Source organism: Doryrhamphus excisus, linkage group LG20 (assembly GCF_037039965.1).
Source record: "Doryrhamphus excisus strain RoL-2023G ecotype Guam linkage group LG20, RoL_Dexc_Guam_v1.1, whole genome shotgun sequence".
In the NCBI taxonomy this organism is placed as follows: domain Eukaryota; kingdom Metazoa; phylum Chordata; class Actinopteri; order Syngnathiformes; family Syngnathidae; genus Doryrhamphus; species Doryrhamphus excisus.
In genome coordinates this window covers 9,264,217-9,289,556 of record NC_136376.1, presented here as the reverse complement: position 1 = coordinate 9,289,556, position 25,340 = coordinate 9,264,217, and the positions used below count along the sequence as shown (strand labels likewise).

General features: G+C 39.6%; 1 protein-coding gene across 2 annotated transcripts in view; it reads left to right on the top strand.

The window, feature by feature from the left end:
- Positions 1 to 25,340, top strand: part of macrod2 (mono-ADP ribosylhydrolase 2) — a 452,466-nt gene that overhangs the window by 88,988 nt on the left and 338,138 nt on the right. For both annotated transcript variants that reach the window (XM_058058340.2, XM_058058339.2), the window contains exon 4: positions 19,353 to 19,382. In XM_058058340.2, the coding sequence (XP_057914323.2) occupies positions 19,353 to 19,382 (30 nt within the window). The remainder of the gene's footprint in view (positions 1 to 19,352; positions 19,383 to 25,340) is intronic.

The window sequence follows — 25,340 nt, the reverse complement described above, 5'->3', positions numbered from 1 at the left end:
ATATAAAATATAATAATAAAAGATTAAATAGAAGAAGCACGGCGGTCTAGTGGTTAGCACACAGACCTCACAGCTAGGAGACCAGGGTTCAATTTCACCCTCGGCCATCTCTGTGTGGAGTTTGCATGTTCTCCCCGTGCATGCGTGGGTTTTCTCCGGGTACTCCGGTTTCCTCCCACATTCCAAAAACATGCTAGGTTAATTGGTGACTCCAAATTGTCCATAGGTATGAATGTGAGTGTGAATGGTTGTTTGTCTATATGTGCCCTATGATTGGCTGGCGACCAGTCCAGGGTGTACCCCGCCTTTCGCCCAAAGACAGCTGGGATAGGCTACAGCACCCCCGCGACCCTCGTGAGGAAAAGCGGTAGAAAATGAATGAATGAATAAATAGAAGAATTACATGAAACAGCAATTAATAAAAATAGGAGAACATCTCCATACCTTCCCCAAGTAACGTCAGCAAGCACACTTTAGTTTAGGTAGCTATTAATCCTGAAGGAAATTTTAGTCATTTTAGTTTAACAGCTGTTTAACAGCTACTGAAAATACACTGACCTGAAGTAGGAACAAAACATTTGTTGTTTTAGTGTTGCTGCAATTTTCCAGATGGGCACTGTTGTATCTGCCGTTATCGGGCTCTGAGACATGAATCCTGCATGGTACCTTAACAGATGCTGCTCTTTAAAGAGGCCTTTGACATCATCTGCAGTTAGTGCCCTCCTGCGAGGCCACCGTTTACAGCTGTTCTGAGGCTATTTCATCTTCTAATTGCAATGGGAGCAATCATAGATTACTGTAGTCAAATAGGCGGTACTTTAGGCCAACCGTGAGGAACTCTGCTTTTTACTTTTGCCCTGTGCAGCTGGCTTCCTATTTAACAACCCTCCCATGAGGAGTGTTGGCCATTAGACATCCCGGGATCAAGAGAAACAAATGTTCTTCTTTGAGTCCATAATTGGTCATTATGCACAAACGTTAAATACATTTTTGAGTTTTTATTCATATCATGCTGTGTCGGGCGCTGCATTTGTTAACCGTGCCTTCAGTGGGGACTTACTTAGCCCGGTCCCCCATGGTAAGTAAGCATAGGCGACCTAACCACCAAACCATGCTGGCGCAGAGAGTCCAACACAATAAGTAACATCCTATCACTACTGTATCCGTAAAGATGACCTATTATGCTAATTTTTTACCCTTTGTATTGAGTTGTGGTCTCCTAGCATCACACACGGAAATTTTTTTTGATTTTGCACAATCTGCATCTATTCCAGCTCCTTTGATTTGTGCTTCCAACCAAAACAGTCCGCCCACTCCGCTCTGATTGGTCACACGGCCAAAGTTCTTGGGCTAAGTTCTATGAACCATATAAGGAAGTCCACCCCTTTGTGACATCACAATGGGACAGTTTTTACCACGCCTTTTGAAACAGAGCGTTTTGAGCCATCACAAACTTCTTTCATAGCTCACCTCCAAATGCACAAACCTCATTATCTGAAACTTTGGCATCGTTTAACACGAAAATACAACATTCTAACTACATTTATAGGTCAGAAAAGCGGAAAAAGCATAATAGGTCTCCTTTAACAACATAAGTCCCCATATATACTAATACAGTCACAGATATTTGTGATGCTAGTAACTTTTAGCATTAGTAAATTCGCATGTGGGCGGCACAACGGACGAGTGGTTAGCGTGCATACCTCACAGCTAGGAGACCAGGTTTCAATTCCACCCTTCAGCCATCTCTGTGTGGAGTTTGCATGTTCTCCCCGTGCATGCGTGGGTTTTCTCCGGGTACTCCGGTTTCCTCCCACATTCCAAAAACATGCTAGGTTAATTGGCGACTCCAAATTGTCCATAGGTATGAATGTGAGTGTGAATGGTTGTTTGTCTATATGTGCCCTGTGATTGGCTGGCGACCAGTCCAGGGTGTACCCCCCTTCTCGCCCGAAGACAGCTGGGATAGGCTCCAGCACCCCCTGCGACCCTCGTGAGGAAAAGCGGTAGACAATGAATGAATGAATGAAATGTGCATGTTAGCATTACTTGGTGCTTAGCCAAATGTAACGAGCGTAAATGAAATGGTTATGTGATTAAGGGCTCAAACAACTCTAAACATATCTGCTGCCACACCACCTGGAGCAGTTCGGAATCAATATTGAGCTTACACAATGACAACATATAAGTATCGACACAAAAGAAAGCTAAGTTTATCACTCTCAGTTAGCCATTGCGGGCATAACTTTGTTGAACAGTTTTTCTCTGATCAATCAATCTTGTGCTGGCCTTAAGAGTAAAATCCGAAATGCCAAACATTGCTGATGTGTCATGGGCTATCATTCCTGATTCTGAAGACCCAAGATAGATTTGATTGACATGGCAACACACAAAAGCTGAAATCTCATTGGACAAAAAAAAAAAAATTAAAAATCAAACAAACAATACTGAATGCAGCGCAAACACGGATCACACCACCAAATAAAGATAATAGACTGTTGAAAATATATTCACCTCTGATATAATATACTGTATATTATTTGAATAGTAATTGAATAGTAATATATTTAAACTTCAAGGTCTGTGATAGAAGATATTCCTCACCTCGGAAATCTTATCATCCATGATTGTGTTTTTTCCATCATACCTGGGAGAAAAGAACATAAACAAACTTGCATTACTGAGCAGCTATGATAACATAGGCCATAGGGAACATGCCCAAAGTGAAATGGACTCTGGATGGTCCACTGTATTTAAGCACAAAAAATGGTGTATGGATGTTAATCTTACGCTTTTCTCTGTGGTCTCTTTTCTGTTGAAAAGGTACTCCCTTTTGTCTCGCTTGCAGAATTATCTGACACGGCTAACCACAATAAAAATAATTTCATCCCGTCCTAATGGTTTGCGGATGTCGTTTCGCCACACTCACATCTATTGTGTTACTGTGTGAAACTTGGGTCCCGTGATAGCCGCTGCTTGCAGGCCTTGCCAACTTCATCCTGCATCATAGCTCATTAAAGATGAAAGCAGAGATTAAACTACATCCTTGTTTGCACACAGCAGACAGTGGACAGAAGGCATTCGTTCTCCTCGTCTAACTCGTAAATGGGATCCTGCTGTGGCAAAAATTGTGCTTGTTTGCAACATCAGTACAAAAAAAGCTTATTTAATCAGACAATAACACAGATGCTCTGGATGCTGCTATGGAGACTTCACTTGCTGATGGCCGGCATTATTTTACTGACATTTAAGATTTGTTTACAATTAAATGTATATAATTATCAATGATTACATTCTACACCACTATGTACATCTGTGTAATACTTGCTTTTATATTCAGTATAGTTACTCCAGACCCCATTCACTGTGCAATATCTGATCAACCTCCATGTGCAATATACTAAGTATTTCCAAATGCCTCATATTAACTCACTAGCAAGATCTCAGTGTATAGACTGGTCATATATCTCATCTCGTTTCATATTATCTACATACTGTATTGTATATAACTCTAGGAAAAACTATTTTGTTAATACTTGGGTTGTTTATATTGTTTATTTTTCTACATTGTGTATGTTGTACTGCTTAACTGATTCTGTACTCTTGCTGCTGTGCAATTCAAATTTCCCCACTGAGGGACGAATAAAGGCATATCTTATCTTATCTTATTTTGGGATGAAACAAGAAAGGTAACATTAATTCTACAATGACCAAAACCTATATATGCCTATGCATATTTGATATTTATATTCTACCATATAATGAAGTATAGTTGATCGAACACCATGGCACAGATTTGTACCACTTGTATCAGGCAGTGTTGCTCTGGATGGGTCTGAAGCCATGCTGATCTTCCTCTCCGTGTAGAAAAAAAAAAAAAAAAACAGATATAATCCAATTAAACGCTTTGCATAGTTGAAGTTGCCCGTCCAGCTTCCTTAATGGTGAGTTTGAACCGCTTCTTTCCTGATGGTTTCCCATAATTAGAACTTCCATTAATGCTCACCAAGTTGCTGTTCCTTCGAGGAGCGTTCTAATCCGCACAGTGTCACATTCTTGATGCCAACGCTGCTCAAAGAAGGCAGTCTGATACGTGAATTTAGCAATGTGACGGTTATTATGCTGTAAAGAAGATGCCTCCATCTTGGCAGCTTCAAACAGACTTGATAGGATTATTGGAAGCTGAGCCAAATTCTTTCAGAGTTGATTAATATTTTGTGGTTATTATTCGGAAAAAGACTTCCTCGTGCACATTTTGAAATCCATGCATAATAATTGCCCCCCTTTGGTCGAGTAATACTGTTAAACTGCTGGCAACTGTCGGGCGATTGGAGAGCGACTAGTTAATGTATTGCAGGTTGATAGGAGTCTGTCTACCTGTGCAGCTGCCAATTCCATTTAAGTCAGTCATCCATCCCACCTTCCTAACTGAATTGTGCTTTTAGCCATCTGTGGCCATGCAAAGCTTTCATTTTGGAGCCTTGGAATATAGATATCCATATGACCTCTATTACAGACAGAGCGCTGTCTGTTCTTCACATACTGTATACACAATGATTGGTATATTTTTAACTGGTGTAAGAGTTTGATTGGGTTTGACAAATGCTCAATTCACTGACCTTTTTTCTTGAGCAATTTGTCAAGGTTGCCCTTTGGTTTTACGAGAAAGCAACCGTACACAACATAAGATGTGGAAGTAAACAGTACATCATTGGAACTGCAGGGATTTCTCCTGGGGTGGTACTGTCAATATGCATTGTTTTTGACACCCGGGGCCTCATTTATCAACCTGCGCATAGAAAAGGCTCTAAATTCGAATTTAGAATGTGTTTATTAGCGTATTTATCAAACCTACAGACGCCATTCTTGTGCACACCAGTAATTAATGATGGCGAGATGAAGCCCCATGAGGCTTCGAACTATTTCAGTCAACTGGTTCGGGAATTGATTCATTTCTTGAAGCTTCATGTGCACATGAAACCACCTACTGGCCTTGGATAGAATTACAGGCGTCTGGATCTTCATGTGTGATGCATTGAATGCTGATCTGTTTTGGCTCTTGGAAATGATTATTCATTCATTCATTCATTTTCTACTGCTTTTTCCTCACGAGGGTCGCGGGCGTGCTGGAGCCTATCCCAGCTGTCTTCGGGCGAGAGGCGGGGTACACCCTGGACTGGTCGCCAGCCAATCACAGGGCACATATAGACAAACAACCATTCACACTCACATTCATACCATACATACAATTTGGAGTCGCCAATTAACCTAGCATGTTTTCGGAATGTGGGAGGAAACCGGAGTACCCGGAGAAAACCCACGCATGCACGGGGAGAACATGCAAACTCCACACAGAGATGGCCGAGGGTGGAATTGAACCCTGGTCTCCTAGCTGTGAGGTCTGTGCGCTAACCACTAGACCGCCGTGCTGCCCGGAAATGATTATGTACTACAAAAAAATGTATAACCAAATGATTAATCTACAAAGTGTAAGATAAAATATACAGTATATATAAAATATTGAATTTTTTCTTGTCCATAAATGCCATGTATCATGTGATATGGCTAGCTTCATCATGGTTGTGTTGGTAATACTGTAATATATTAATATTATAATGTAGTACTATTAACCTTACCATGAACGGGTGAAGGTCCAGTTTCATCTTTATGTTCATGAAAGGCATGTTAATGCCTGAACATGGATGAGGTGTTCTTATTGTACCCCAACTCCTTGAAACACAATAAGTACTTCACCTCTAACATAACAATGACAAACGGTGAAAATACAGGTTTTGAAATGCAAACATACCATCTCTTAATCGTGTTGATTTGGCTTACTGATCAAGTCAAAATGTTTCCACACTATTTCCTATTTCTAGCTGGCTCCATATCTTCTCTCTCTAACCAAACCCTCGACAAACACTATCCACACGCTCAACTGACAAACTTTCCCGAAGCCGTCACGTGGTACAGCCGGGCAGCAAGGCTTCGGACGTCATCAATTCCGTGCTCTCCTCCCAATGAATCAAGCCTCGGTACACGCTTCGCGGAAGTGCCCACTCGACACATGCTTCGAAGCCCCGGCACCTCTTGTAACATCACTACCAGTAATTAATGTGGGTTGATCAATCTCACCAGTTCTAAATGAATATTTTAGTGCCTGTTAAGCTTCAGGCCCTAAGAATGCATGAATGAACTTCGTCCCGCTCCGAAAATCATAGCAACGAGGGTGAAGAAGAGGTGATTATCCGGCACCCAGATTGAAGTACTTGTAAAAGACGTACAAACAAACTGAAAAATTACACTTAATGCAGGTGTTTGTTTATTTCGGCTTTTTCCTGATTACGGAGTCGACACAGCAGATGTCTTTGATCCGCATACTGATTTTTGGTTTGAGCCCTTTATATTCTGGATGCCCTTCCTGATAGATGCCGATGATGCTTACTCAGAGTCAAACCCGTGGTGTCCACTCCAAAGTCCAGAACGTTAACCACTACACCACCTCTAATGCAGGTGTGACCAACAAAAAGATTAAAAAATCTCCTTGGGAAAATGTAACGCCTGCAGTTAATTATGCTGGATCAAAGGAAAGAACAGTCCCAGAAATATAAAGAAATCAAGCGGTGCTGCAAAATCAACAAGACACATTCATTCATTCATTCATTTTCTACCGTTTATCCTCACGAGGTCGCCAGCCAATCACAGGGCACATATAGACAAACAACCATTCACACTCACATTCATACCTATGGACAATTTGGAGTCGCCAATTAACCTAGCATGTTTTTGGAATGTGGGAGGAAACCGGAGTACCCGGAGGTACCTATTGAAGTTTTTGTGTGTACACATGGTAAGAGTTGTACAGCTCAGGAAATATACGTGATTCCTTGTTGCAGCTCTAGTGTGTAGTCAACATCATTGCCTTAATGTGTGCGCTTCAAACTTTCATTTTAAACTTGAAACTTTTAACTTTCATGTGAACTGGCCTCCTCGGAAAGTGTAAAAGTGACATGCATTGGCAAGTGACAGTTTAAGTAGTGTGCAAGCGTGATATTTGTTTTTGTAGGGGTGTTTTGAAGCTGCCAAAGTGAAGCAGGCTGTGTTGTTCACTGGCCCAACCCGCTGACACAGGAACACCAAAGCTGACAGTCTCATGTTAAACCAGCCTGTTTGTCTAACCAAGCCTCGGGAACTGCTTCTGGATATTGGCTCCATTCATTTGCTGCTCACCTCTTATAGCGGATGTGAACTTTAGAGTAAGTGCTGCTTGACAAAGACGCGTTGAAGTCACTTAATATGGCTTCCTGGCAAAGCCCTTGTCACCCCCCCTACCTCTCAAAAAGATTTTTATAAATCATGAGTAAACCCAACAGTCAAGCTAATACGCAATCCATGCACATCTTTCTCATCAGTTAACATCTTGGCATACGCACCAGTGTTAAAATGGCTACAACAGCTGCGTTTTTGGGTATCGGCAATGAAATAAAGAGCCTTGGAGGCAAGTCAATTAACGTTTGCAATTAAGCAGCGCTGCAAAGTTCAGCATGAGGGCGGCAATATCATAGAGCGATACAGCCATTGTGAATCCATTCTCTAGTTTAGTTCCCCCAAGGTGACTGTTTCACCTCCTCAGTCTGCAACGTCTGTCATTTATTTAGTCTGATCTCCATGATTTTGTTTCATTCTCTTGGCTGCATGTGGGTGGAATGTATTTATGAAGTCTTTTCTTCTAAAATAAAATATTTTTATGGAGGCTTTTCAGTAACAGAAGCCCCTTTCACACTGACATTCTGCAGAAGCATTGCAGGCAGTAGAGCAGGCGGAATTTACGCCAGTGTTTGGTGTGACAATGTTGCATTCAATGCAACAAGGTGGATACGCGAGTGTTGGGTGTTAAACTTCACACCCTGGGCCTGACATGGCGGAATTCATGGTATCACTTGATAATAAGATACACAAACATAGGTAGGTTGGTTCCTCAGTAACTACTGTAACTTTAACCACTACTCATTAGTAGTTCATCAGTATCCATATTTCCGTGCACGTTACCACTCCCGCTGAAGAAGTTTGTACTTTTCACACTGACCAGTAACATATAAATTAGTTTCAAAACCGCAAGAGAGAAAGTGGCTTTATTGTAGTTTTTTAGTTGTTCCCCCTGTCAATAGTAGAAGTTTTGGTATAAGTTGCGATACAAATGAGTATAATGGATCTTTTCCTTAATCTTTCAATGTTAGTTCCTGACCGATTAATCTTCCAGTTGATTTAATCGTCCATTAGGAATGATGAATAGACTACTTTGTGGTGACATAAATTGTTCTTTGACTTGGCTCACAAACATATTTACATGTTGCCATTGGGGTACATTTTACATTAAAACATGATCAAAACTAAGAATTAGGACCGATGACTATTGCATGTTCAAAAGTACAATGCTATATTTCAAGGTTTATAGCAGATGGAATGAAAGATTATTTTTTTAGGTGTTTTTTTGGGCAAGTGGGACTTAATATCTCCTGTAGTAGCTGACAGATTGACTTCGATGTTAACACTCATTTTGCACTAATGAAACACAATGTAATTTTTTTAATGAATAAAAGGGCCTGGCTGAGTTAATTGCCCGATTATATAGCCATGAGAGAATATATTTAAAACAAATAAAAGCAAAATTAAAAAAAGTGATCCTGCACGCACTGCAAACATGGCAGCCATGTTGTTCTGTAACTACACAGAGAAATCATCCATTCTGTGTGAATGCAAAGAGTAAAATAAAACACATATTTATGACAATACACTGAAGGAATTTTGGAATTTGTAAGCAAGAAACAAATTTAAAAAGAAAAACACATTTGGAAGACAATTCGATATGTATTTTTTAATGTTATCTGCATACTGTATGTGAGCTGTCATCATCAGCAATGGCACAATATGTGATCAATGAGCTGTTGTCACCCCCCCAATCCCCACCCCCGCCAACTTTATGATTACACTGTAGAGAAGCGATAGCTCTAACAACTCCTACTGGCAGCTAAAAGCCTGTTTTGTAGAGCTGAACTGTCTGCTGCAGTTTTTCAGCTGGGAAATGTGGCTTGTGAGACAGCCTGTGAGATAGAGCAGGAACAATGGCGAACATGGTGCTTGACTCTCTCTAAGCACCATGAAAGAATATTTTTTGAATTCATGTTCTAAACCCCTTGAGATTTTCTTTGCCAGGGTAATATGTATATGTTAACCGTGTTAAGTGAATTTCTATGAAGTAGGTTTCCTTATATATAAATTTAATACTTACATAGATAGCACATTAGAGCCTTATAGACATAATATAACACCCCTATAGTCATCTTTACATTCCTATTACCCCAATATAGTAGATATAATAACAGAAAATATGCTATTTAAGACTCATGTTACTATGACAACAAGGAAAATGGTGGATACAACTCACCAAAAAGAACCACGCAGTTAGAAAGATTGCATTCAATAACATTTGATTTTGATAGCATCATCATTCACAACACAAAATTAGCTTGAATATGTCTTAAATAGGGGCGGCACGGTGGTCGAGTGGTTAGCGTGCAGACCTCACAGCTAGGAGACCAGGGTTCAATTCCACCCTCGGCCATCTCTGTGTGGAGTTTGCATGTTCTCCCCGTGCATGTGTGGGTTTTCTCCGGGTACTCCGGTTTCCTCCCACATTCCAAAAACATGCTAGGTTAATTGGTGACTCCAAATTGTCCATAGGTATGAATGTGAGTGTGAATGGTTGTTTGTCTATATGTGCCCTGTGTACCCCGCCTCTCGCCCGAAGACAGCTGGGAAAGGCTCCAGCACCTCCCGCGACCCTCGTGAGGATAAGCGGTCGAAAATGGCGACCAGTCCAGGGTGTACCCCGCCCCTCACCCAAAGACAGCTGGGATAGGCTCCAGCACCCTCGTGAGGAAAAAGCGGTAGAAAATGAATGAATGAATGAATAGATAGCACATTAGAGCCTTATAGACATAATATAACACCCCTATAGTCATCTTTACATTCCTATTACCCCAATATAGTAGACATAATAACAAATAATATGCCATTTAAGAGTCCAGGGTGTAGCCCGCCTCTCGCCCAAAGACAGCTGGGATAGGCTCCAGCACCCCCGCGACTCTCATGAGGAAATAGCGGTAGAAAATGAATGAATAAATGAATGTCTTAAATAGGCGGTAACACCAAACCATATTAGTGAAGAACCATTCAAGATCCTCTCTCATCCAAGAGACCTGCTCATCATCACGTACTTCCGCAGTTTATCTTAGTTAGTCTCTTGCCAGTTTGGTCTTTGTATATTTTGGCAAAGGTATGTTCATTACCTCTGTTCTGGAGCCAAAAACTTTCAATTCACACATTATAATTTAATTTCAGTTTCTCTGCTGAGCAATCCCCCTACCTCCAGTAATTGCATCCATTAATAGGTACTTTTATCTCAGTAAGACATACAATACACACACAAATAAGGTAATGCATTTAAGATGTAGTTTCTCCAGCCTGATTACAGGTTCCCGTCCGGGGATGATGAGTCGGTGACTTAAATCGGATCTGTCTGGAGCCGGAACTCACTCCACGCATAACCTTCACACTCACACTGCTGCGATCCAATTGTTACCACTGGGACCGGAATCTTTTAAGTGCAATTTAAATGCATTTTGTTAAGGAAGTTAAAATACAGTTTCGGAAAGATGGATCTGCGAGTCCAACTGCATGGACTCTACTGACTGTACTTTGCCTGCTTATCAGTAAGCCCTTTTTTTTCTGGCAGGCTGCAGGCAAATGATGTTATGTGGCTGTTGTGCCTCTCTCTGCTCTGTGTAAACTGCACTGCAATGGTACGTTGTGCTGATGAAGTGTCAACAAGGCTAGCAACACATCTGTGTGTGGAGGAGGTCATTCTGAGTCATTTAGGGCTTTATCTCTTTCTGCCTGGTTGCAGTAAGCAGTAACCGAGTATGGATGCTAGTTTTTCTCTTCTTGCAGGCCTGGAAATTATGAAATAAATTGATGTAGTTTCTTTGATGAAAAATTTAAGTGAAACATGCTGAATAATTTGTTTGTTTATAAATTGGCCCTTGCATTTGTTCATTTTCAGTATGTGGGGAAAAAGGACGCCCATGCTTTAATATCATGTGTTGAAGTTGCCATCTTTTTATTTCCTCCTTCTAAGGAATCGGAGGTTGAGCGGTTGCAGGTATATGTATATTTATGAGGAGGATGTGTATTTCTGGGCGAAACAGTGTTGTGAAAGGTGACCTTGTTAGATAAAAGGAGGGCTTGGAAGCCAAATGATGAAAGAGAATGGGATCATCCCGTGCTCATTAATGTGGATTTGAAGGTCAGGTAATTATAACAATAGACATGTGGGCTGGTTTTTGGCATCTGGCATTGTTGGTTTGTTATGAAGGTGACAAGCCTGCGGAGGAAGGGGATTAATCACTGTGACACCAGACTCTTGTCACTTTGATACATTCAGACATCATCACAGTCCCGCTGTATGCTTGTCGCAGCAAAAACAACATCATTTCAGCTGGTGACAACTCTGCAGCATTAGTGCTATTTGTTTTGATGTTAGTGATGGTGATTTGAATGAAAAATATCACCTAAAGCAGAATTCAATTTGAATTTGTGAGCAAAATGAATCCGCACATCAACTTCAGTATGAATAATCCAATTTTCAAACAATAAATGTGACGGTAAAATATGAAATGTGAATTATTGAGAATTTGATGACTGGAGAAAGACTTCAAAGTAAAAACTTTCTGGGGCAATGCTGCTATTATGTGAGATTTTTTTTTTTTTTTTTAAGTCTGCAAATACAATTTTGCTGTGCAACAGAATCCAAAAAAAGTATGTGCAGGCACAGTTTGCTATCATAAAAGATTCATGTGTTCATTCTCCCTCTAAATTGTCAAGTGCACCACCGTTGACGTTTGTACACACAACATTTCTGCACTTATACATGACATGCAGTTGGTATTGCATAAAATATTGAGATAATGTCCCAATGTTGTGTTTTGCGCACCATGCCTACTTATGCCATGGTTGCATCATTTCTTTTGCGCTGCATATTTGAGCCTACTTCAAGCATGAGCCTGGCGTTTGTTTGTTCGTTCATTCGTGTGTATGTGTATGCGTGTGTGTGAGAGAGAGAGCCTACGTGCTGGGATAGTGCCACCTCTAAGTTTGTCTGGCTCTGTCGGGCTCCTCTGGGACCACTAGAAGCTATAAAGAACAAAAAAACGCCAACCGCTATCATCAGGCGAGACAGCACGTGTGGTGTAGCATGCATTTTTAATACACCACAAATAAGAAATACCACTGCTGCTTCTTTTCCTTCATCCCACAACTGATTGTCGGTTAAGTTTTATTCCTATTTGTGTGAGTTTTGGATGCTGTTAAAATTGAAAAGAAGAAAAGAAGCCAATGTTGAAGGGGATTTGAGATGCCACAAGTCAACAGAGAGATCTACAGACAGTGGATTGGTTGCTCTGGATATCAAATCCGAGCTTGACGGTTTCCAGTGGTGTTGTTTTGTGCTTTCGTGCATGCACATTGACGCGGGTACCGTGCATGTGATTGCGTGTGCGCACAGGCCCAGTAGCAGTGCTTGTTAGGAAGGTTGTTGAAGTGGAAAAAAAAAGTGTGTGTCTGTGTATTCCACACAAAATATAAAGTTTGCAAAAAGCTCTTCACTTGACTAACTCTCTGAACATTTTGGGCTGACACGTTAGACGTCAGAACAGATCAGAGGACGAGCTAATGGCCGTTTCAAGTGTCTGACTAGTTGACGACTGATTAGGAAAAGTACGTTTTTTTTGTCTTCATGGCAACAATTGCAACCAAAGCCATCACCTTTTTCAGTGAACAAAGTGAAAACAAATTGCAAACACTGAAGTGGGTCATTATGGGAATCTCCAATATTCATCTAAATTTGTGGATAAGTGATATTTGAACCAGAGCAGTGATGTCTTGGCTGGCAGTGTCCATGCCAATGGAATTTTGGTGCCTAGAAATGCAAATGTGTATATATATATATTTTTTTTTAACAGATTTGTTAAAATAACTATGATATTTCAGTCCAAACACCGAAACACTACAAACTGCTAAAATATGTGTTAATTATGTGCTCCATATATACTGTTCCTTTATAACCATATGCTTATTACCGTCACAAAACATGGAGGTTATGCTTTTTTCCGCTTTGTTCTTGTTCTGCATGGATTTGGATGAAATTTTCAGGAATTGTCAGAAACGGGATATGGAAGAAGTGATTTAATTTTGGCGGTCATCTGATTACTGGATCCAGAATTATTTTTTTTTTTTTTTTTTTTTTTTTACAGATTCTATAACATTGAGAGGTCATTTTCAGCATTTGTGCATATAACACAAAATATATATCACAAAAACATGGTCAGAGCACTTGGAAAAATACAGGACTAGTTTCAGGTTCTATGAAATATCATATACTGATGCAACAAATTATTTTTTTTGGTGTGAATCACAATATGGGGGGAACTATGGCGCTTTGCAGAGGTCTTATAAACTGGCTGTAGCTTATTATTTTTGCTGCTGCATGTGACTTTTGAGTGATTTTCACTGGCGTGTGCTATTACAATAGAAGTATAAGCCATAAATAGTGCTTTAAAGTCATTTTCAATTACATATTTACAATCCAAAGGCAAAACTTATCTGAGCTTCCAATTTTTGTTGCTCAGTGGAGCACAGTGCAATTTCATAAGGTCTCACTTGCTTGCCGATATCAGTACTATTAGTAGAAAAATTGACACCAATATGACCAATATTATCAATTGATATTAGTGGACATCCTTATCGACTGTACAGTCATTGCATTTGATTTGAACCCTTTTCCAGCAAAGAATACATTTACTGCATTGCTTCTGTGTTCAGAAAAGTCCTGTTACTCAACCCACATGTTTATTTTAAGCAAATCGTATATAATCACGGGTATGAATGTCATCTTCACTTGGGACTTTTGATTATTATTTTTTTAACCAGAATTGTGTGCACACATTTTACTTGTTTCTATCCTACACAAGAGAAGCGATCATCTGCAGTCATTCGTGACCTCTAATGAGGCGATGTCAAGTTAAAATGACATTGTAGAGCCTTCAGCAGCTATCACATATCTGATTATCATAGAGTCTTTTATATTGGACAGAATCATGGCATACCATTTGGAGACATATCCATTTTGCTATTGAGCAAGCAAATTTGTGTATTATATTTGTGTATTTATATTACTGAATTTCAGGTTGCGGTATAACATTATTTACTGAACTTATGAGGGAACCCGTGAGAGTCTGCTATGATATTTTTAAGGGTTCACCTCAGGTGGCAAAGACCACAAGGCAGGCAATATATCAATTTACTACTGATAGTTACTTCCAGTAGTTTTTATGGTTATGCACCACCACTTCTGATTAAGCTGTATTATCAAGAATTGTGCACTCTGCAGTGCAAATACACACAGGCTCAGGCTTGGGGGGTGGGGGGTTTGGGGACTTGATGCAGTGCCACAATTCATATACTGCAGCTATGATACCATGTGGTTCTGTAATCAATATTTTCCTTGCTATTAAAATGCACAGCAGTGTCGCTCGCAGTCAATGTTCCTTTTGGCTGTTTGGCATGTGAGGATACGGCGGAGTTCAAAGGGCAGACAGGAAGTGGGTGTTCCCACAGTGACAGTGCATGCATGTTGGATGAATTAGGCTAATGTCGTGGACCAGCAGTTCCTAATGGCCTGCCATTTCCAGGCAGCCCAGGGAGTCGCTCCATTGCGATTTATGACCTATGTTGTGGTTACCATTGGGACAACACTCCTCCTGACAGACACCACCTCATAGGCCACGCCTCCTGCCTCTGCCCTCATTAAATGGTTCATATCAACTGTCCTTGTGTGCTTTAATTGACAAATATATTTGTTTCAAAACAAAAATAAAAAATCGAATGCCGCTTTTTGCCTGTAATTAGCTCTTTGTAGTTGTAGAGGTGGATAGGTGGTCTGGTCTGTCCTTGAAGTATTGACTCAAGAACATCCTTTGAGGCGGCAGAAATCGAAGTACACTAATAGAGAATGAGGCTATGGGCAGTGTTGTTTCAAAGGGGAAAGTAAAACATGTAATATGTTAAGCAAGAGGGCGGCACGGCGGTCGAGTGGTTAGCACGCAGACCTCACAGCTAGGAGACGAGGGTTCAATTCCACTCTGTGTGGAGTTTGCATGTTCTCCCCGTGCATGCGTGGGTTTTCTCCAGGTACTCCGGTTTCCTCCCACATTCCAAAAACATGCTAGGTTAATTGGTGACTCCAAATTGTCCATAGGTATGAATGTGAGTGTGAATGGTTGTTTGTCTATATGTGCCCTGTGATTGGCTGGTGACTGGTCCAGGGTGTACCCCGCCTCTCGCCCGAAGACAGCTGGGATAGGCTCCAGGCTAAGCGGTAGAAAATTAATGAATGAATGAATGTTAAGCAGGTTTATCAACATTTCTGTAATTCACTGATTTGTAATAAAGAGAATAGTATCTCTGTCCTTGCCTACCCACCGACTTCAGTGTTGGCGGACTAGCCTTATTTTGATGCTAAATCAGTGCCGACTTAGCCACCTGTGCCACAGTTGTTACTGTGCAAAGAACATCTTTTAAGTAATGTTGCTACAGAGACACACAGTTTGATGCTTTTTTTTGTTTTTTTTTACTTTATTGTCGACCTTAACACACCAAGACAGTGCTCAATTTCAACACTGTAAACTTGTACACATTTCTCCATCGCTCTCCACACCAATACACAACATAAAAACATAACACACCCTCCTTATCCACCTTTAGCGAGCAAGATGCATTCACGGACGCCAGAGTCCTGAACATCTTGCTGTCAAATCTTGCAAATTTCTTGTACATTGTTGTGCATTGTAATGTATTACTTAGTTACGATTACATTAAACTTGCATGTTACAAAATTCTGTAAAAATAAAATAAAGTGTTTTTAATTTTTACAGTATCAATTTTAAGAACTACTTTGGCCTTATCAGACAATATGTAACTAATGCCTGATCGTACACATACGTATAGGGAGAGCACTGGAGAAATACTTCCTTATTTCTACTTTAAACATGAACAAAGTGACATTACACTGTAGGCTGTAAACCACTGTAGAGGAAAATGTTTTTTTTTTTTTTTTTTTTTTAAATATGACCAATTGTTGACTTTATTCACATTTCACTGAAGGCAGAAATGTGTTGGAACCACTCCACGATACCCAGACGAAGCCCAGGGCAGGTGCAAACAGCAACGAGAACTATTTATAATTAATAGACTCACTATAAAATATGCATTGAGGGGTTAATGTGGCCAAATATGGATTTCTGTTTTGATTTTCACTTGGGATAATTGAAGCACCTCTTTGGCAAGTTGCAGTGAATAAGGCACAAGGCTGTAGTGCCCAAAAGTGGAGACTTCCTCTCTTTCAGTTGTCTTGTTCTCATCTTGTGGAATTGCTAGAATTGTACTGTTTTTTTTTTTCTTGTGTCTCAGGCTGTAGATATTCTGAGTGCATACGCAGAACCGTGTGTTTCAAGATAAACAGCCCAAATCTTTTTCAAGCATTTTGACTATTAGGAGGAGAAAATGAAACGAAAATACATAAAATGCATTTTTACCTCCCACACCCACGCCATATCTTTCTTGTACTCATCTTTATCCAACCTATATCAGAGGAAACAGCCGCTGAACCTCTTCTACCCTGCAAGATGAGAATAGAAAACACAAAAAACCTCTCATTCTCATTCAAACACACATATAGACACACACACTTAAGATTTGACTGATTAGAACACACATCTTCATTCTCTGATTAGGTGTGGAGTAAATGAAGCAGCCCCCCTCTGGTATGCATCTCCATAATGTCAAGTAATTAAACCCCAGTGTTTTAATAGATCAGGAATAAGAAGACTCCCCAGGTGACTAGACAATGATGATAGACTTTCACAAAACGACCTTAATGGCAGCCTACTTTTAGGTGAGCGCTGAAACTATTGCTTTGTGTTTATAATAGATGGGTGGCGATGTACCTAACAATTATACAATTAACCAAAGTACATTTATTATGAGCACGTGTTATAGCTATTTAAAAGTTGTCTTTTTTTCGACATTTTGGCAAACTTTTCAATGGCAATAAACATAATCATCATTTGATCACTTTGTTATAATAGTCGACAACAAGTCCTGAGTAATCTCTCTTCACAGAGGGAAAAAAAAACAGAAGCACCATTGTAAACATGACAGTGGACTGTCAGTATATCTTTGGCGGAGATTGTTTGTTATGTTATGCGCCTACTGTATGTGCACACACACAAAAATAACAAAAGGCCTTTGATGAAGCAAATTCTGCAGCGGGAGAGCTTTCTTTTGTCCCCGTGCCCACGCTTACGTGCTGCTCAGGGACAACAATGCAATGCAATGATGGTGCCACAGAAAGTTGTGGAAGCTCCACAAGTACCCTGCTGCCTGCCTGTGATTGTGCTGCTCTCCCTGACACCACATGTTCATTATCTGTTGCTTGTGCACGGAAACATTTTTTTTTTAAAGAAATAATAAGCTTATAATGCAGTACTTTTGACTGCTAATGATATAGCTTGAATGGAAGATCATCAAAGGAATATTAGTAGTGTGATTGTTCCAGTACCCGTTATCTGAACTACACTTCAAACACAGACTTCCTACTTTCTGTCCCACCCAAATTAACTGATTTTTTTTTCTTTTTTCAATCATCTAATCTTTCTCTTTGTCATGTGGAATGGATGTCTCTCACAGAACACAACCTAAATGATTGAATTGTTGTATGGTATAGTAGATTTGGGTCAATGCAAGGAAGTATTATACATTGGACCCTTTTTGGTTGGCGTAAAAAAAGTACACCAAATTTTGGCTTGGTCTGTGTACCTTTGTTGGTTAACTTGCAATATGGCGCATATCATGTCATGTTAGTAATGCACTGCGTGAGTCCAACTTTGTGTCTAATGTATTTTTTATAAGAAACATGCAAACAATGACAGACGTTTTACGATTATGCTGTAGTTTTACATGCATGAAACCATTCTAAATACATATAAATGAAGAATGAAAGATTTAAATACAATTTCAGGTTACGTTTACCTTAATTTGGGTCAATGCAAGGAAGTATTATACATTGGAGCCTCGGTTAGTGTCCGCCACAGTAAGCGTGTTTTTTGGTTGGCGTAAAAAATGTATACCAAATTTTGGCTCAGTGTGTGTACCTTTGTTGGTTAACTTGCAATATGGCGCATATCATGTCATGTTAGTAATGTACTGCGTGAGTCCAACTTTGTGTCTAATGTATTTTTTATAAGAAACATGCAAACAATGACAGAAGTTTTACAATTATGCTCTAATTTTACATACATGAAACAATTCTAAATGCATATAAATGAAGAATTAAAGATTTAAATACAATTTCAGGTTACATTTACTTTAATTGGAGATGTGACTGCTCCCAAAAGACACGATCTTCTTGATTTAGTGTCTGCAATAGATGATGGGTTTACTGTAAATTCTCAACTATTGATCACATCTGAATATGAGCCACAACCATCAAATTTAAAACATGGGAAAAAATTGCAACAATGAATATTTACACAGAAAGACACTCTATAAACCTTGCAATCCCGGCGTCACCTGTTTGCGCCAAAGAGTGGGATGTAAGACACTTTTTGTCATTCAACAGAAGCTGTAGTAATTTTACACTTGATCAAACTTAACATTTACCAGTGATCACAAACGCTGCATATTTCAAAATGTGATATTCATGTCCACTTCACTACTTCCTGGATGTGCACTCTAAGCATCATGAGCATTATTTAGTTTTTCAGTTAGAGTCGGCCCTTCTGGAACAAATCGATGGCCAAGGTCCCACTGTGTATTTGTTCAATTTTAGCAGCAGTTCAACTTGTTTCTTTTGTTCTGGTGGACTTTTTGGTGTTTCTGTGAGAGACACGGGCAATCACGTATAAGGAAAAGTTGACCAGTCAGTTTTGTGCAACATCCAATGCACATTGCCATTGATGCAAATTTATTTGGAGGTGCATGTTAAGCTCCACCGGGGGGTTTGAAGGAGGCGGAGCCAGCTGGCACTGGGGCATAATTCAGACTTAAGACACAGTCCCATTTATTTATGTCTCTCTCTCTGTCTTTAGCAGTAATCATTTCGTCAAGTAATAGCTTGCAAAAAGTAAACAACATTTGCAGAATCATATAACATTGACATGTTTTTCCTCTCTTTTCAGCAAATTCAAGTCTTTTGGGAGGAGGCGGTGGTGAGTTAATATTTTAATTTTTCCATATTGTTTGGTGCTACATCACTAAAATAAATATGTTGCAAGTTGGCATAAGGCCCATCAATATATTTTAAAGGATTTACGGCAGATTTAAGTGTACAGTATATTGTGCTCCCAAGTGTCCGTGCTGAATGTAATGCCAAAACATGAGCGTGAAGTGCAGCGCAACCTTGCACAGTGCTACACTGAGAAACGGTCATTACTTTACTGGCCTGCCCAAGCACATTTTCATCAAAGCAGTGAAGGAAATCTCAAGCAACCAACCGTGGTGTTGGAATAATGGGGAGGAAGCTGGAACGCCGCTGCCCAAACCTCACTGTTCTTTTCTGAAATTTGACTTCTTCAGTGACATGATTGAAATAATCATCCCCTACCCCCCCACCCATGAGGGAAATGAAAGCTTGCATCTAGATTTCTTTTTGTAGAAGAAAATTTTAATTGGACTTTTTGTCAGACTCTTGGATAGATATGTTTATTCAATTATTTATAACTATTTGGTTGTTGAAATAAATAAATCCATCATAAATCCATCTTTCTACTGTTCATATACTTGAGGAAAACACAAGTACTATTTTCATTTGTTCAGTGCACTGTCATCAAAATGCTTCATTAGATGCAATGGGACAGACACAGTGAACTTTGCTGTCCATTCAAGTGCACACAGAACTGTTGAAATCTCATTGCCGTTTAATCATGCTACCTGGAGTGGCTCTTGTCTCGGGGTTAAGACTGCAAACTTTCCACCCAATGCTGCCAAACACAGCACCGTCCCAATATGAATCAACACAAAGAGGAGCTCTCAGCAAACAGCAATCTGAAGAAGTTCTGTGATTGAGAGCAAAGGTCATGATGCATCTCCATAACCGAGCCAGGTTGTACAAACGTGTGATATGCACTCATCCAGATTGGTGTCCGTGTCTCACTCAACTCTGTATTGATTTTATGCACAAACAAGTCTGGAGTCTACGGCTGTGTTCACACTTGTCACATTTGTGTCTGTTAAAAGAAACTCCGGTGTGATTTTTCTGCAGTTAATTTGGTGAACGCTATCATCTGAAACCCGGAGCAACACAAACAAGCAAACTTGCAGTGTAAAAATGACAGCAAACGACAAATACAAAAAAGAAAATGCACTGGAAGTGCTGTCTTCCAGCTGCTTCTCTCATGCCCCGGCTCTTTAAAATATATTATGCTCATTTTTCATCCCTTTGTATTGAGTTGTGGACTCCTATAGAGCAGCCACATACAATAACCTACAATAATATTTCCTTTAATTTGTGCCAAAACGGTCTGCTTTAATTTAAATGCCCACTCAACTGTGATTGGTCACAAGCCCAACGTGCTTCCTAACTATGAACCATATAAGGAAGTCTGCCTATCTGTGACATCACAAAGGAGCAGTTTTACCACACTGTTGGAAACAGAGCATTTTGAGCCATCCCAAACTTCTTTCAGGGCTCACTTCCAAATGCGCAAACCTCATTATCTGAAACTCTGGTATCGTTTTATACGAGAATACAACATTCTAACTACATTTATAGGTCAGAAAATTCGAAAAAAGCATAATAGGTCCGCAGTTTTTTTCCGCAGAAAATGCATCTCATTCACCATAAGTCTTTAATAATTTGGAAATGGATGACAAGTTAAATGTGAAGCATACATGTACCACTGATAAAACGTTTCTCCATGCTTATGTCTTTATGCTTGTTTGGTGATCCTTGAATGCACCATAATTGCGATTCCATGTTTCATTGGGCATCCTACATTATCATTCATTAGTGGTGAATACCTTTACCGTTTAGAATTTAAACGTGGTAAGTAGGTGTATGAGGCATGTTTAAATATTAGAGGAACATTGCACCTTTTGGGGGGAATTTTTCCAGGCTATCCACAATCCTTAAGTGAAACATGACCACAAGTATTTTTCTTTTCTGTGCTAAAACTGTAAAACAAAGACAACAAACAATGTGGTAATATAACTGTAATGGTCCTTTCATAGTCATAATAAATAATAATCACATACAGTATAATAATAAATAAATAGACACGGCGGAACGTAGTTGGCATAATGGGTGAGTACTGACAATGAACACGCAATAATGCAAAGTAATGAGTGTTGAAGTGGTTAGACATTTCATTATGTATGTGCACAGTGGTTCAAAACGCTTCTTTTCAAGCATCAACTGCTTGCATTTTTTCTTGAAATCATTCATTTTGCTGTTCCGTACTCAATCTGTTCCATAATTTTAGTTCATAGATTGAAATTCTGTGGGGTTTTAGCATTGTTCTCACATATATAAGTGTTTGAAATCTAGGTTTTCCAATATTTCTCCTCTTTTGTTGGAAAGCATTGTATGACATTTTTGGGTAACAGCTTATTTGTTGCTTTATGCATAATTTTAGTTGTTTGAAACTTTACTAGAACACATTTTAATATTTGTGATTTTAGAAATAATTGATTTGTATGTTCTCTATACAGTACACGTCATTATAGTATTTGTGCTGCTGTTTTTGAAGTACATTTAGTGAGTTACAGATGTCAATGTACAAGTTAAACAGGTTTGGTCCCAGTATTGACTCCTGGGGTACTCCAAAGGTAATATTTAAACTTGCTTATGTGAAGTCTCCTATGTTTACTTCCTGATAGCTGTAGCATGTCACCCAATTCAAAAATTTGGAATTTCATAAAAAGGATGTTGTGATTAATTGTATAAAAGATTTTGTGAAATCCATAAATACTGCAGCTGCACACTTTCTGCGGTCTATGGTGTTGGTCATTTTCTCAGTAATTTTCATCAGTGCCAGGTTGAAATGTTAGCTCTAAATCCATATTGGCTGTCGGTGAGTAATTCATTCTTATTGATACATTTGTCCAACCTGTTGGTGAATCGCCTCTTGATCATTTTGGACGATTGTGGTCATCAGGAAACTTGATTGGTTGTTTGTAAAACGATGGTTGCCTCTATTTTTGAATATCGGAACTACTTTAAATGTTTTCATTTACCAGTCAGGAATGATAAATTACAGATGTACGTTCGAATAGATGATGGGGAATTTTTTGCCTTTAACTCTGGCAATAGTTGTCTATGAAGGGAAACAACCTTGACGTTTCATTTATCCCTTTCATTCATCATTTATTTGTTTTTAACTGTTTTCTGCATGTATAATTATAATTTAATATTATCAAAACTTTTTTGTGTTTGCATTTTTTGAACAGGTCTGGAACAGATTTACATGATTTCAAGCAAATAACGTTTGTTTAGAGTAAAGGATTAACGACACTACGTAAGATTCCACTGTAATTGCAGTAATCTCAAATTACAAATCTTCATCCAAATTGGAGGAAAACATCGTCCAGCTGGCAGGAGGGTTTAGAGGGGACTTATCAGTTTATTATTTTTTTCTCCATTTGCTGGTGTTCCCTGAACATACTCCATTATTATTACACAATATTATTACTCACAATTTACCACCATTTTTGCCTGTCTATGTGAACAGCAATCATTTTGAAAATATTCTAGTGTGTATGTTAAACTTTCTACAAATCCAAATCCCTCCCGGTGGTTGTTGTTTAACTAACTGTACACATGTCAAAAAGTCATGCAGTGCAGAGTAGTCAAGAAAAATCACCCACGCAGCTCTGCTTAATCATTCCAAAAATGATTATTACTTTGAGTGCCTTTTTTATTTTTTTTTAAAACACATTTGCCCATGTCCAATGTTTTTCTGCTTTTAAGATACAAGGGCGATACATTTAGTGAAATAAATAACAATAAAACAAAACAGGGAAAATTGCTTTTCTTATGTTTTCTTTTCATAAATGTATTTTTTTTAACAATTCCATTAATGTATTTTTTAACAACTTGAAGAAAAAGATAACTGGCAACTACAATTAAGGAGTTTCACGAAGAGTGATGACAATTAACTCCCCCTCCTAAAGGAAAGCTGGGAAGGATTTTCTTCTCTTCATGTGTCTTTATCAGTCAGAGATGGCTGCTGAAGCTGCAAAACTCTGCCCCCCCCCCCCCCCCCCCCTCCTATACTGTTATCTGTGGTTTGGCATGTGAATGCCTTCTCCCCTTGTGGTGGAAAGGATCGATGTGAAGAGAGGATGTGCTCCCATACCTTCCTTATCTCCCAGCTGTCTTCTCAGGGCCAGTTTCACAACAGGATGATCCGCCATGTTTGGCCTCATGCAGTTGAGCCATGGTTAGTTCCCACAGATTAGAAGGTGGCTTTACCACCACTAAGCCGAAAATGCCAAAGCAGACTCAAGTTGAAAAAAAAGTTACTTCATCCCCTAGTCACTTTTTCTTGACATAATTCATCCAGCAATATTATCACTGATTGTGGTTCTGTGTATTCCCAAGCTATACAGTATACATGCAAAAGAGAACAAGAAATACTGTTATGCTCCATTGCTCTCTTTAATCCTCTAAAAACACTAATGGGAATTCTCTCTGGGCTGTATGTTTTCACTTTCATGTACACAATGGGGTTAACCAAAATAGCATTGTTATCTGCATTAGACATATTGGTCTCAGTGGGATTCTGTGCATACATGGAAAGGGAAATAGCAATGATCTCTGATAATAGCACACTAAATGACACCTCTGTGAATAGAGCATAATTATGAATGGTACCGGGTTGCTCTTGTGATTTGTGTCACCACATGGCTGCATGCTGGCACCCTTCCAAAAAGAATGTAAACATCCTGTTGTCTATCTTTCCGCCACTCCAGTTTATCAAAGGAAACATGCCGGCGTATTCGCAGCCTCCTAATGATACCATGAAGCACGGTGTAACCAGCGAGCGGGAGCTTCCCTCTGCCTTTTGATGTCTCCATTCAGAAAGGGGGGTCTGCCTCATTAGCATTCTAACCACAGTGGTTGCCCATTTAGCAATAGGCTTTGACTAGACCACCCAAACAAATTGTTTTCCTTGCGTTGGGCCTCCTTTCTCCACTCCAAAGGAGCAGTGGGGCACATCCATGCTTGTTTAGTACAGCTTGACTCCTGCTAATTTAGTCGGTGGCCTCCGGTGCTCACTGAACTAACCAGTCTTTATCATTGCTTATATAACACAGACTGTAGCACCGCATGCCCTCGGGTCTCCTGGCTAACAGGTCTCCTAAACATTGGTGTGAGTCAGTGCAAGTGCAAACACATTATTAATTATGCTTGATGTGACTGTAAACACTTTCAGGTTGCTTCTAAAAGTGGCCTTTTTCTGTTGCTGTTCTCTTTGACACAGAGTTGCCAGTTTTCTGGATTTGGAGATAATATCACAGCCGTAAAAAGAGCCAGATTGCTGCATGTGTGAAAGGGTTTCCTGCGATGCCGGCCCCCCGAGATGTGAAGTTTAACACCAATGCTCTCTTCTTCTGCCCTTTTGTGTTGGAAGAAAATGGTGCTTTAACCCAAAGTTGATATCCTGATTTGTGTGTTTCATTGTGAAAGGCACGGGCAAATAAATGCCAAATCTTCAGTACTCCGATGTGGTAATTTTGTGGGATCACTGTGTGCATACAATCTGGCTGTGATGGCTTTGTGGTTCCCTTCCTCGTCTCCTGCAGTGGTCCCTCATTATTTGACTCTAAATGTTGTACAATTCAGCGACTATGCAACATTTCCCTTAAAAATACCTTGAAAGTTGCACAAAACCTGGTTGAACCATCATGTCAACCTCAGATCCGAGGTCAGCCAGAGTCCTGATTGTGTGAACTGTGAACTTTGGGACGTTGAAACCTTACTGACTTCATTCACAATGTTATCCAATACCGGTGCCGAATCTCTACTTCTTAAGCAGTGCTGGAAGTCATTAAAAAAAAAAAAAATACAACTAGGGGTGGGTAGCGTATTCTTCCTTTTACAGGCACTGACAAATTCCGTCAATACTGATGAGCACCAATTCACGTAAAATCAATAGCTACCATGT